The 12,278-nt window shown below is 36.9% G+C and overlaps 1 protein-coding gene across 4 annotated transcripts in view; it reads left to right on the top strand.

The window, feature by feature from the left end:
* Nucleotides 1–9,747, top strand: part of Spata6 (spermatogenesis associated 6) — a 147,653-nt gene extending 137,906 nt beyond the window's left edge. For all 4 annotated transcript variants that reach the window (XM_045150889.1, XM_004663247.2, XM_004663245.2 and 1 more), the window contains 2 exons: nt 2,510–2,601; nt 9,500–9,747. In XM_045150889.1, coding sequence (XP_045006824.1) covers nt 2,510–2,601; nt 9,500–9,680 — 273 coding nt within the window. In that variant the 3' untranslated portion in view covers nt 9,681–9,747. The remainder of the gene's footprint in view (nt 1–2,509; nt 2,602–9,499) is intronic.
* Nucleotides 9,748–12,278: the final 2,531 nt, after the last annotated feature.

Raw genomic sequence — 12,278 nt, 5'->3', positions numbered from 1 at the left:
TAGCTTATCTCAGCTGTCCCTGTCTAGTTTACAAACTAGTTCTGGTGCCAGCACCTTATTTTCACTCTGCTTCTAGGGATGTGGTGGTTGGTGTTTCCTGTACCTCTTGGCCTTGTAGATCTTTATTTCTTTAACACCATGAGACCATAGGAAGATTCCTTTGCTTTTCAGATATTTTGGTGTAGCTTTATACCCCACAGTCCCAAGCAGCTTTCTAAGAAGTGTCATGGTTGAGAAACTGATGTGTATCAAAGGCCTTTAAACTTAAGTTTTGTCTTCCATACTCAGTCATCAAAAGCTTCTCTTGGTTTCTTGGTATCCCAGGAATGACCCTCTTCAAATGGCTGTGGTCTTCAGCTTCTAGCCAATGCCAGTCTTCAGCTGCTTAAGGAGAAATGGAAGTGTAGACATTCACTTCTCTGAATGGCTTGCCCTTCTGAAATTGAAGGATTTGTGTCTTCAATTTTTTCTTCACCTTATACCTTTTAAAGTATTATACATCTTTTCAAGTTTCCTAGTTTTCAACAGGAATAGTGTTCTGCCACGAACTATCCATCTAACCCCTGAGAGATTTATGGATGATTTATGAGATTGGTGGCTCTCTGTTTGTTTTCTGCTATTACCTTACATTTTCATATCTAATTGGTTAACTGTTTTCTGTAGATCAGAGGTCTAACACAGACCACAAAGGGCTAAAACCAAACTGTCAGAAGGTCTGTGATTGTTTTTTTCCTTTGTTTCCTCCATTTGCAAAGTCAATGATAATACATCTTCTTGATCTTATTCTGAGTCACATCTCCTGATGTTGTGTGAGTGTGTGTGATATGACATATTTATGAGATACAATGATATATATTTATGAGATGACTTGACATATGTATGAGATAGTGATTCCTATCTGCAGTCCTAAAATTAGAAGAGAAACAACCATAAAAGAAATGTAGTCTTTTTGCTTCTTAGGACAGAGCTCCCCTCCAGACATCCAGGATGTAGGCCAGCACCAGGGCTCTGCATGAGGAGTATCAGCGATTCTGTTGTTGCTCCCTTTCAGGACAACTGTTTTGTTTCTTCCCTTTACCATGTCTTTCTCATCCAACCATAGCTAGTCAAGCAAAAGAAGAAAGTTTGGAAACAGAAGGCTATTCAACCACTAACTAAAAGCAAACTAATTTAACTATAAAGTTAAGGGAAAAGAAATAGCAACCAAATATATTGAGTTATTTTATAATGGTAAAGCCTAGAAGTTTTAGCAATTCTAAATTTGCATATACATTTTTATAACTTTTTAACTGACCCTATTATTCGCTGCTGTTGTTACAGTGAATGCTCACCCCACAGTTTCATGTCATCAGCAAATTTTTTAAAACATTTCTTTATAGTCTGTGTTTAGTTTTCTTAAAAAGAATGAAACTTTCCTTTATTGATGTTAATCTTTCTGCATATTTTTGTTACTGGTTCTATTTATTTCTTTTTTTAAAAATTTTATTTATTTATTTGAGAGAACAAGAGAGGGAAAGAGACAGAGAGAGAGAGATAGCCTCCAGCCACTGCAAACGAACTCCAGACGCATGTGCCCCCTTGTGCATCTGGCTTATGTGGGTCTTGGGGAATTGAACCGAGGTACTTTTGGCTTTGCAGGTAAATGCCTTAACCGCTAAGCCATCTCTCCAGCCCTGGTTCTCTTTACTTCTATTCTTGTTTGACTAAGTCTAAATAGTTTGGAATGATATTTAATATTAAATTATGCAAATTAACATACTTATGGATTGCTGTGAATGATGTAGCTTACAAAGCTGCTCATAGATTCATATTTCTTAGGACCTAGTATATGACTATTAGAAGTTAACAACAAAGGCTTACACATGTATTTTCATAACAATTAATTTGTTTTTTTTCTGTCTTATTACTGCATTTTAAAATTACTTTTATTTATTTATTTGACAGAGAAAGAGGGAGAGAGAGAGAAAAAAATGGGCATGCCAAGGCCTTTAGCCACTACAAAAGAACTTCAGACACATGTGCCCCCTAACATGGTCGTCGTTGGCTTTGCAGGCAAATGCCTTAACTGCTAAGCCATCCCTCCATCCCTATTACTGCATTTTGCGTCACTATTGGCAAGTCTAAATCACTTCTTTCAGTCTCAGGTGCATGCTTATATCTGCATAATTTCCCAAGTACTTGTGCTTCAGAGCATGAATGCAACCATTCTGGAATTCATGAGGATAGATATAGTGTTACTAATTCACACATCTTGAGTCAGCCACTCTCAGTCACTCATTGTCCAAGAAGTATCTACTAGTTGCTTAGCCTTTGAAATAGTGTTAGCAAAACTATCATAAAACTTTATTCAGAGACAATAAGTTCTTACCATTTTGCTTCTTATCCAAGAAAAGCATTTAATTCAATTTCTTATAATTATGAGGGATAGAGGAGCCTTTCCCAAAGAAAAATGAGTATCATATTAGAAGCAATGAAGAAATTAATTATGAAAATCTTTAAAATGTTTCAGGATGAGAGGGACCCAGAGAAAGACGATGAACTGGAAATGAAAAGAGGTCTTCTGTACAGAGACTCTGCCTATGACAGCGACCCTGAATACAGGTATGGGTTTGGTCGGTGCTCTATACAGAACTATCCCATAGCTGAAGTGAAAAAAAGATCTGTTTAATTTAGTGAACTTGTAAAAAAGTTTGGCTCAAAAGTATGCTTAATATTTTTTTTAATTTTAGCTATGTAAGTTGCTATTACTGAAACTTTTTAATAAAAATAAATATAGTCACCTACTGGTGATGGTTTCCATTCTGCTTAAGGCTCGTGTGACTAACCTGCAAGTTCATATGATGCATTTATCCTAAATTAAAATAGTGCCCATAACTTTAGATAATGAGTAAAACCTTTTATAAGAGAAAATTCTGTTCTTCAAGCCTGAAATATCAAGGATCTTAGTAATTAATAACATTTTTGCAAGGTACAGATTATATTTCCTACATATAAACAAGACGTAAAGAAATGTATTTTAAGAAGTACCCTGCATGGTTCTGATATAGGTACTATGAGAACAGTATTTTGAAAAGCACTGTTTTTCATTTAAATTTTGATTAAATTTTCCAGTTTACCAGAGAATGTTAATGACTAAGCAAGCTTCTGTATATCTCAGAACCTTCAAATTGGAGAGTTAAGTAGAATATCAAAAAGTTCTGTCTGCACATCTCTAACGTCATTTTGTATACTTGTCACTTATATGCATACTTGGACTAACAGGATGGAGTGGTCAGAACGTCAAAACCCTTATGAAAGTATGTTTAGTATTAGCTTTAGATACAGCTCCCATGTTCAGGGTATTATTTTAGTTTTATGCCTAATTCCTATACTTGTATGTAAGTGGTGGAACTAAAGGGCATGCACTTCTCAAAGCAAATAATGCAGACTTCTGTACCTTAGCTGTCTGAAGTTCATTTCTGTGTCCTTTTTCTCAGAGAAAAGAGATGAGTGACTTAGACTTACGTGAGCAGATTTCCAGCTCATGATAAAGGAGGTGATAGAATGACAGTCTGTCTACCCCTTATCCTCAGACAAGCTTACTTTTATTTTTAATTTTTTTGGTTTTTCAAGGCAGGGTTTTACTGTCATCTAGGCTGACCTGGAATTCATTGTATTTTCAGGGTGGCCACGAACTCGTGGTGATACTCCTACCTCTGCCTCCCGAGTGCTGGGATTAAAGGCATGTGCCACCACGCCTGGCATAAGCTTATTTTAAAAAAAAAACTCTGTTTATCAAATGTGGCTCCAACTAGTAGCATTATCATCACCCTGTTGGATGCCAAAGTCTTTGGCCCTCACATGAGATGGACTATATCAGTATATCCTGGAGTTAAGCCCAGCAATCTGGATTATAATAAGATGATTCTGATGCATATTTAGGTTTGAGAAACATTTCTATCACTTATCAGTGCATTTTAATGCTATCTAATGACAATTTGGCTTTATATGATATCTTTAAAACAATTAAATGCTTTATAGGCTTTGGCTATTAAGACCATAATACAACCTCCTCCTCTTAGCTATTCTGAACTCCATGACCTAATCTTTCCCTTCCTACTTTCTTTCCATCTGTCCACCCATCATCTTGAGCCAAACAACATGTTCAGCACTTTTCTACATGCATTACCCATCAAGGTTTTGGCATGATAGAAACCATTATTCATGTTTTGACAGTCTATCTCTTATGATAGACTCTTATGATGGACATACATACATGCATGCAGTCTTTAAAATCTCTTCCTATTCTTTGAGTATAAGTGGCAAATGATCTATATTTTACTATTTATACAACCTTTTAGTTCTTAAAATTTATTCTTTTGGTCAACATAACCATCTTAACTACATTGTTCCTTTTACCATGTATATCACCCTATATAATTTTACCTCAATTATTTATGGGAATCTGAGTTATTAGCTAAACATAGAATACTAGATACTTGGTTTTCATGTGATAATAAGCAACACTTCAGACCCTCCAGTCCTCAGGTAGTTCACAACCCTGTCCTGAGCTTAAAATAATACCCTTTGTCTTTTAGCCCATTCCTAGTTATGTAAAATGTTTCTCTCTTCTGAATTTACTATACACATTTAAGAAATAAATTTATAATTTGTATCTTATCAATATCTAGAATGTGAAACTGTTCAGTTTTCTTATATTTTCCTGGCCTCTGTTCTTTTTTGTCATTTTTTTCCTAGTCAGCATTATCACAATTAAATAGGAGATTCTTTATGCAAGCACAGATCCCTCAGAAGGTGTTGAAAAGATGAGCATTCAATGCAGTAATTATCAACCCTGCTTTGAAAACCATTTTGTGGTCTTCAGCCTTGATGCAGTATTTTGTAGCACATAGTAAGAATGCACTAAATGTTTTGTATGAACGGGTGGTGAAGATACTCTTGGTAAAATTATAAGTGTTGTCTTTAAAAGTCTGTTGTGAGTGCGCAGTTAGCTCAGTCAAGAGAGCACGAGACTCTTAAAAGCCTATTGGTACAATAGGATTTTTTAGTGTCACATTTTAAACTTAATGTACAACAATAAAAGCAATTCAGTATATTCACAACTGATTAAAGAATTCCATGTCTGGAAGTCAGTATACTGCTTGTTATCCTGAGTGCCTCTACTTGCACTGATGCTTAGACTCCTATACTAAGACAACACTGTCCATACCTCTGTTTTGCTTAGATATTTTTTTTTTCAGAGAAAGTCTCATACTCTAGCCTAGGCTAGCCTGAAATGTACCATGTAACCCAGTCTAGCTTCATACTTGTGGTAATCTTTCTGTTTCAGCATCCCAAGTGCTGGATTACAGGCATGAACCAGACTTCTAGTCTGGACCAATTCTTAAGTTTTCTCTAGACAACTACAATATTGTTTATAAAATTGAAAATTTATAGATTCCTACCAAATTTTGCTGCTCAAATAGCATTAGAATATCTGTTTGGGCCACTTTTGGTCTTTCATACAAAACCTTATCGTGTTATAGTAGGTTTTCAAAGTATATCCAAAGTTACTTATTGATTGCAAGATACTGAGTTGATATTTTCCATTAACTTTGAGAACTGTGTTGTTTAATAGATCCAAAGCAGTAATAAATCTGTGTCTCATAGTGACATGTAGTACCATATGGGCTACAAACTATAAGAACCCACACCATGATTTTATAGTTAGTGGCCTTCCTAACTATTTACCTTTCAGAGAGTTGGGGTAATGATGTGTTATAAATTCAGACTTTAGTCTACAGCCATACCACCCTGAATGGCCTGATTGTATATGATCTTAGAAGCAAAACAGGGTCGATCCTGGTTAGTATCTGGGTGGGAAAAATTAGGACCTCAGTTGAGTAGGTTTACCCTCAAAAAATACATTTCAACGAAGTACATTATTGTTTAGTCATTAGTATGCAATAAAGTCAAAGGTCATAGATAACAGTGAGTAGCACATGGCTTTGTGAAGAGAAATAAAACTAGAAAACAACTAAGCAAACCAAAATCAGTACATGGGATCCTGTGTACCCTATGCAGGAGGGACAGAGCTACCTGGGGTTTGAGGATGGTAAATATGTTTGCAGAAGCATGATGTGCATGCACATGTTTTTGTTTGCTTATTTTTTTTCCTGTGTGATATGACTAAACTTGTCAAAAAAAAAAACTGTTTGAAGCAAAAGTGAGACTTAGAACTGAAATGACATTGTGTGAAAATTTTATATTAAGTTAGCCCATTATTTCTGTACAAAGCTAATGAAAAAATGTGCTCATTGTATCAAAAGTATAGCATTGAAATTTGGCAATGACCTTGTGAGAATTATAAAAATTATACTTTTATTCCAAGCCTAGATTGTTTTAATTGCCACTTTAAAAATGATCAGATAAGATAAGTATGATGATATTCATATCTTAAAATAATTTTAATTGTCAGGCTTTCAAAATTATCATTTTCAGAGCCAGGTGTGGTGGCACACGCCTTTAATCCTAGCACTTGGGAGACAGAGGTAGGAGGATCACAGTGAGTTTGAGGCCACCCTGAGACTACAGAGTGAATTCCAGGTCAGCCTGGGCCAGAGTGAGACCCTACCTCAAAAAAAAAAAAAAAAAGAATATCATTTTCAAAATTATCCCAGTATAAAAGAAATGGTACCAAATGTAAAGAAAATGTACCAAGACATACCCAACATTACTAGAAATCATAGATAGAATACCATTATAGCAAAGCCATCTCTCTAAAATATATTATCATGGTACAGAGAGGTTAGAGTCTTTAAACTTTTCCTTGTGAACTATATAAACTATAGCAGAAGAGTATACTTAAGGTTTGCTTATTCCAAATTATAACAGTGACAATCATCATAATAATAAAATGAATATTCATTTACTACTACATAAGAAATAGGAGAGAACCCATTCTTTTGAAGCTATCTGCCTCTGTATTAGTTGCTTTTCTCATTGCCGTAACAAATGCCTGACAATAGAAACTTAAGGAGCATGAGTTTATTTCAGTTTAAAGTTCTAGTATACGTGGTCCATTGTGGTGGGGAAAGCATGGTGCCAGGAGCAGGAAGCCACTGGTCACATTAAATTCACAACCAGGAAGCAGAGAGTAATGAAGGATGTCTTCAGCTAGCTTTCCCCTTTTTATAAGGTCTAGGACCCCCATCAAATGGGATATAGTGTGGGTCTTTCCATTTGAATTATTGAATCTAGAAAATCCCTCACAGACATGCCCATAAATTTATTTCCAAGGTGATTCTAAATCTGTCCAATTAACAAATGAAATTAATCATAACAGCTTCTAATTAATATCATCTCTTTCCACAGATATAAAAGCTACTGTGACTTTGCTCCTTCTCTAGAGTTATGCCACACATGTATCCATCTGAAAGCATTAACATTTTAGTAGCCCTTATTTTAAATTTTGTAAAGGAAGAATTATAGAGTATTCACAGATGGCTTTTTTTTTCCTAAGTGAGTTTTCAGTTTCATCCATATTAGTTACTTCCCCATTGTTGTGAGAAATCTCTGACAAGTGCAACTCAATGAAGGGTATATTTTGGCTCACTGGTACAGCCCAGCATGGCAGGGTTGACCTGGCAGCAGGAGCATGATGTAGCTAGCTACTAGCTACACTGGATCCACAGTCGGGAGGCAGACTGGTGAAAGCCAGTGCTCAGTTCCCTTCCTCCCTTTTCCTTTACTATTCAGCCCAGGACCCCAGCCTACGGGATGGTGCCACCTGTGTTCAGGGTGGTTATCCCTCCTCAGTTAAATATCTCTGAGAATATCCTCACAGCCACACCCAGAGGTTTCCAGTCACACTACCTTTCCTGCAGTGGACACAGACCACATCTGTTTAGTGTTCTACTGTAGATAGAGTTAGGTTGTTACTGGATATTAAAATGTTTGTGCACATGTACCGTGAGGATTTTTGCCAGGCAGCTAGAATTAGAATTAATGGAACCAGTAGCACATTTACCCACAGTGAGCATGAAAGTTACCATCATTCTGTCTCCCCACCAAAGCAGTGTCATGCTGGGAGAAAATGAAAAGGATGTTCTCTGCCCTCCCCAAGAGTTCCCATTTTAAAATTGACAATAAAAGTAAAATGTTGGGATGGACAAGGGAATGCATTTTTTCATAAATAAATGTATAAAGATGTTATTTGTCATATTTACTAACCAGGAAATACAGTTTTATTATTTCTTATAAGCTTAGGTAGCCTCATAGTATATAACAACTTATTTAAGTATTTAATTTATTGAAGTAGGCTAATTTTACTTATTGAAAAATAAACCCAGTCTTTGAAGAAATAAACAATTTATCTCTAGAAAATATGGTAAACTTAATTTTTATGATAGTAAAATTCTAACTTTGGTATCTTTACAAAAGTATTATCAATACTCTGGAACAGCCTTTGTTTTTCTATTCACATAACACCTAACCTAGTGCCAACCTATGCTATCAGTTCCCTGGCTTTTCTCTTTACTTCTTCAGATTCTTAGGACTTTAGGGGACCACTAGTACTTCAAAATCAGACTCTTCTGAGCAATTTCCTTTTTCATAAATGGTTCATATTTGGTCCAATTTTCTACCTCCTCTTTTGGAACCATGGCAATATGGCTTAATAGAAACAGCATTAGAGACACAGACATAGCTCCTTTCCCCTGGCTGTGTCTAACTAGCATCTGAGTCCTGGGCAAGTCACTTAGCTTCAGTATTTCACTAAGGTTTTCTCTGGTATTGGAGTAGAAACCAGGGCTTTTTGCCTGGTAAGCAACCACTGTTACATCCTCGGTCCACTTGTTCTTTTTAGGCAGGGTCTCACTAACTTCCCCAGGCTGACCTTGAACTCAACTCTGTAACCGAGACAAGCTTTAAATTTTTGATCTTCATGCCTCTGTCCTGTGCCACCAGGATTGGCTTTTATCAACTTTTACTTTCCACATTTACACATTTGTAAATGTCATGAGAATGTCCAGTAAATATACAGAAAGTACTTAGAAAGTACTCAGAGTCTCATAGCTTTGGTGTCCCTGGGAACTGTTGTACTGTACACTTCACATATCCTTTTTAACTTCTGAAACAATCCTCCCATTGAAGCTGAGGTTCTAAGATGTTAAACATTAACCCAAGAACCCTCAAATTCTAGAAAATTAAGTTCTAGGGATGTTGGGTTTAGAGGCTATCTATCCTAATACTACCCAAAATAGGATGTCTATACTCTCATTTACCATGCTACACCTTCTTGTTCTTTCCTTTTACTGGTCTGGCACTGTTTCACATGAATAGTTTTGCACTCTCCTGTAATTGACTCAATTGTGGAGGCATATGCCATGTTGTGTTTTCTTTCTCATAGTCCCACAGAGCATCATATATCAATGAAGTACTCCATAAATATTTGAATAATATAAGGTATCTCTAATTTAGTGTTCTCATTGTTTTAAACTTTTCATATCATTTTTTATAGCTCGTTTCAGCGGCCACGTGGCTCTTTCCATTTGGATGATGGCGAATACTGGCCCAACAGAGCAGCTTCTTATAAGGGAAAATCCCACCGACCCATTTTTGAGAATAGCATGGACAAGATGTACAGGAACTTATACAAAAAAGCCTGTAGTTCTGCTTCTCATACACAGGAAAGCTTCTGAGACCATCTACCAGAAACTGTGTGATTGTCCTTGTCAATCTCTCAATGAAAGCATTTGATGTGACTTATATCTGTATTCCTTTCTTTCCACAGATGGTTTACTGAGTAAAGTAGTTAGACTTGAAACCAGCTCACATGGTAACTTATCATAGACAAGCCTTTCTTATTCCAGAAATACACACTTTCAGATGTCAAAGCTCTGCAGGACAGTCACACCTTCAGCTGTGACAAGGAGATTCTACCACACAAGTCCTTCCCATGATCTGCAGATTGAATAGTTCTTTGTAGAAATGTTCTTCTGCTTTTATCACCTTGTAATTTTCATAAATTCATCTTGGTATTGCTAAAATTCAATTATTAACTACCTTTTCTTGATAATGAGCAAAAAGATATACTCTACAGAAATGAAGTTCAAGAGAGTAAACCTTGCTTTAACTAGCATTATCAGCTTTCCCCTTACAAAAGGCTATTTATATTTCATAGCTTATAAGAAATAACTTACTTTTTATATCTTGTGTACTCATTTACTCCTTCCCTGGAAAAACCACCCGAGTTACTGTATCAGACAGCTTCAGGTTCACTGTGGTGAACTTCCAGACCAGGCACAGTTATGGAGGAAGGGATATTTATTGAAGCCTACAGATCCAGGGGAAGTTCCATAAATGGCCGAAGAAGCTGGCCTGCCTTCACAGGACCAAACACAGAGAGAGAAGCACAAGCCTAAAGGTCAAAAGCCACAGCGCACTTCAGGAACTCCAACTAGGCTCACTTTGCATATCTTTAGATTGAAATCTGAAATCCACCACCACACCTAAAGAGCCACCCAGTGACATTGCCTCCAGCCAGGTGACTGAAGATGCAATCTACAAACAAATAAAACAACTGAATATATTGGGGGCCATCTATTCAAACCACCACAGTTACCTAAAATGCATAACTATCTGAGGTAGCTAAGAAGAGTTAGCTAGAATAGAAGAGGACATGGATGAGCCAAAATGTAACCAATTTATGATTTCTGCATGATTTCTTCTAGGACATTACACACTGATGCACACTTTTTTCTCAAAAAATTGATTTTCTTGGTAAGTGTGTAGAAAATCAAAGAAAAAAGAAAAGATTTATATTATATTTATATATATCTGGTATTTTCATAGGTTTCATATGACCCAAGGAACTAATATCCTCACTTTAAAGTGGAATCACAAAAGGAATAAATAATACAGCAGTTTTTTTTCCATAGACATCATAAAACCTATTGGTTAATAAAATTAATGCCTCCTTTTTCATCTTAACACACACTTGTGATGTGAGTAACAATCAGAATGTGTTTTTACTAGAGAGTAAAGGGAGGGCAGCAGAGAGTAGGAAATAGGTGAACATTGCATATATAGTTGTTACTAAGAGTGTTTTCTTAGGGCTGGATAGATGACTCAGAGGTTAAAAACACCTGCTTCTCATGTTTGATGATGGGAGTTCATACACCCAGGTTCCATGTAACATTGTACACAGTAGTTCATGCATCTATAATCCTAACATGCCCACAGCAATGGGAGGCAAAGACAAGAATTCTGCTGTTTTGGCATCCACAGCAGTGAACAAGAAGAGGGATACCCCAAACTCATCAAGGCAGAAATCCAGAGGTTGCAGAGAGCTCAACATTCAATCAGACTACTAACATGGCCATCAAGGTTCTGGGATCATTGTAGAAGAGGGGGTGGAAGATTGTAAGAGCCACAGGATGGATAGGAATATTCCAAGGCATGCCCCCAAGAGGACTGACCGAGGCCTTCAGGACCCCAGAGTGGATACCAGTAACCCCACTGAGGAGGGTGCTCAGTGAAATGGGGGTGAGAAGGGATATGAATATAACCTTTTAAAAACTTTTAAAAAAATAAAGACACTATTTCAAACAAGGTGGAATGTGAAGACCAACACCCTAGTTCTCTGACTTTGATGTGTGTGCCATTTTTTGGTATGGCAGAATGTAATGTATAAAAAGGAGTATCATAGAAAGGATCCAGAAGTCCTAGGCTTTTAGTCTGTCGCTGCCATTTTCCATCTGAATCTCTTGAATTGCAAGGTGCTTAAATGAAGCACCTTGGCTGTTATATGAAAGAGTGTGGAGTAGCCCCCAAACCATTTTCTGTTGTGCCAAATCACTGATTTAGTAGGCAATTATAGAAACACAGATAGGATTATTTTATTTGTCATGTTACTTTAAGGATATCTGTAATACACAAACATATAACACATACCCTTCTCAGGAAGCCATAGGTAGGATAACAGGAATGAAAAAGGGATGCTATAAATATGGCACTTGCATGCTAGTAATGTTTGGCAAATTTAGGATAGGGCTCCATAGTCACAGAAAGCATGCTTTTAAGAAATCACCATATACAGTTGCTAGAGGGGCTGGACAAATGGCTCAGTGAATCAAGCACTTGCCACATAAGCATGAGGACATGAGTTCAGATCTCCTGTACCCACATGCCAGGTCCACCAGCAGGTGTCTGTCACCCCAGCAATGGGGGAGACAGGACTAGGAGAATCCCTAGGGCTGGCTGGCTGGCTAGGTGAACCAAATTGGTGAGCTCCAGGT

The sequence above is a fragment of the Jaculus jaculus genome, chromosome 5 (genome assembly GCF_020740685.1).
Source record: "Jaculus jaculus isolate mJacJac1 chromosome 5, mJacJac1.mat.Y.cur, whole genome shotgun sequence".
Classification (NCBI taxonomy): Eukaryota; Metazoa; Chordata; class Mammalia; order Rodentia; family Dipodidae; genus Jaculus; species Jaculus jaculus.
Note: the sequence above shows the minus strand (reverse complement) of the source record. Positions and strands in the feature narration are given on the sequence as shown.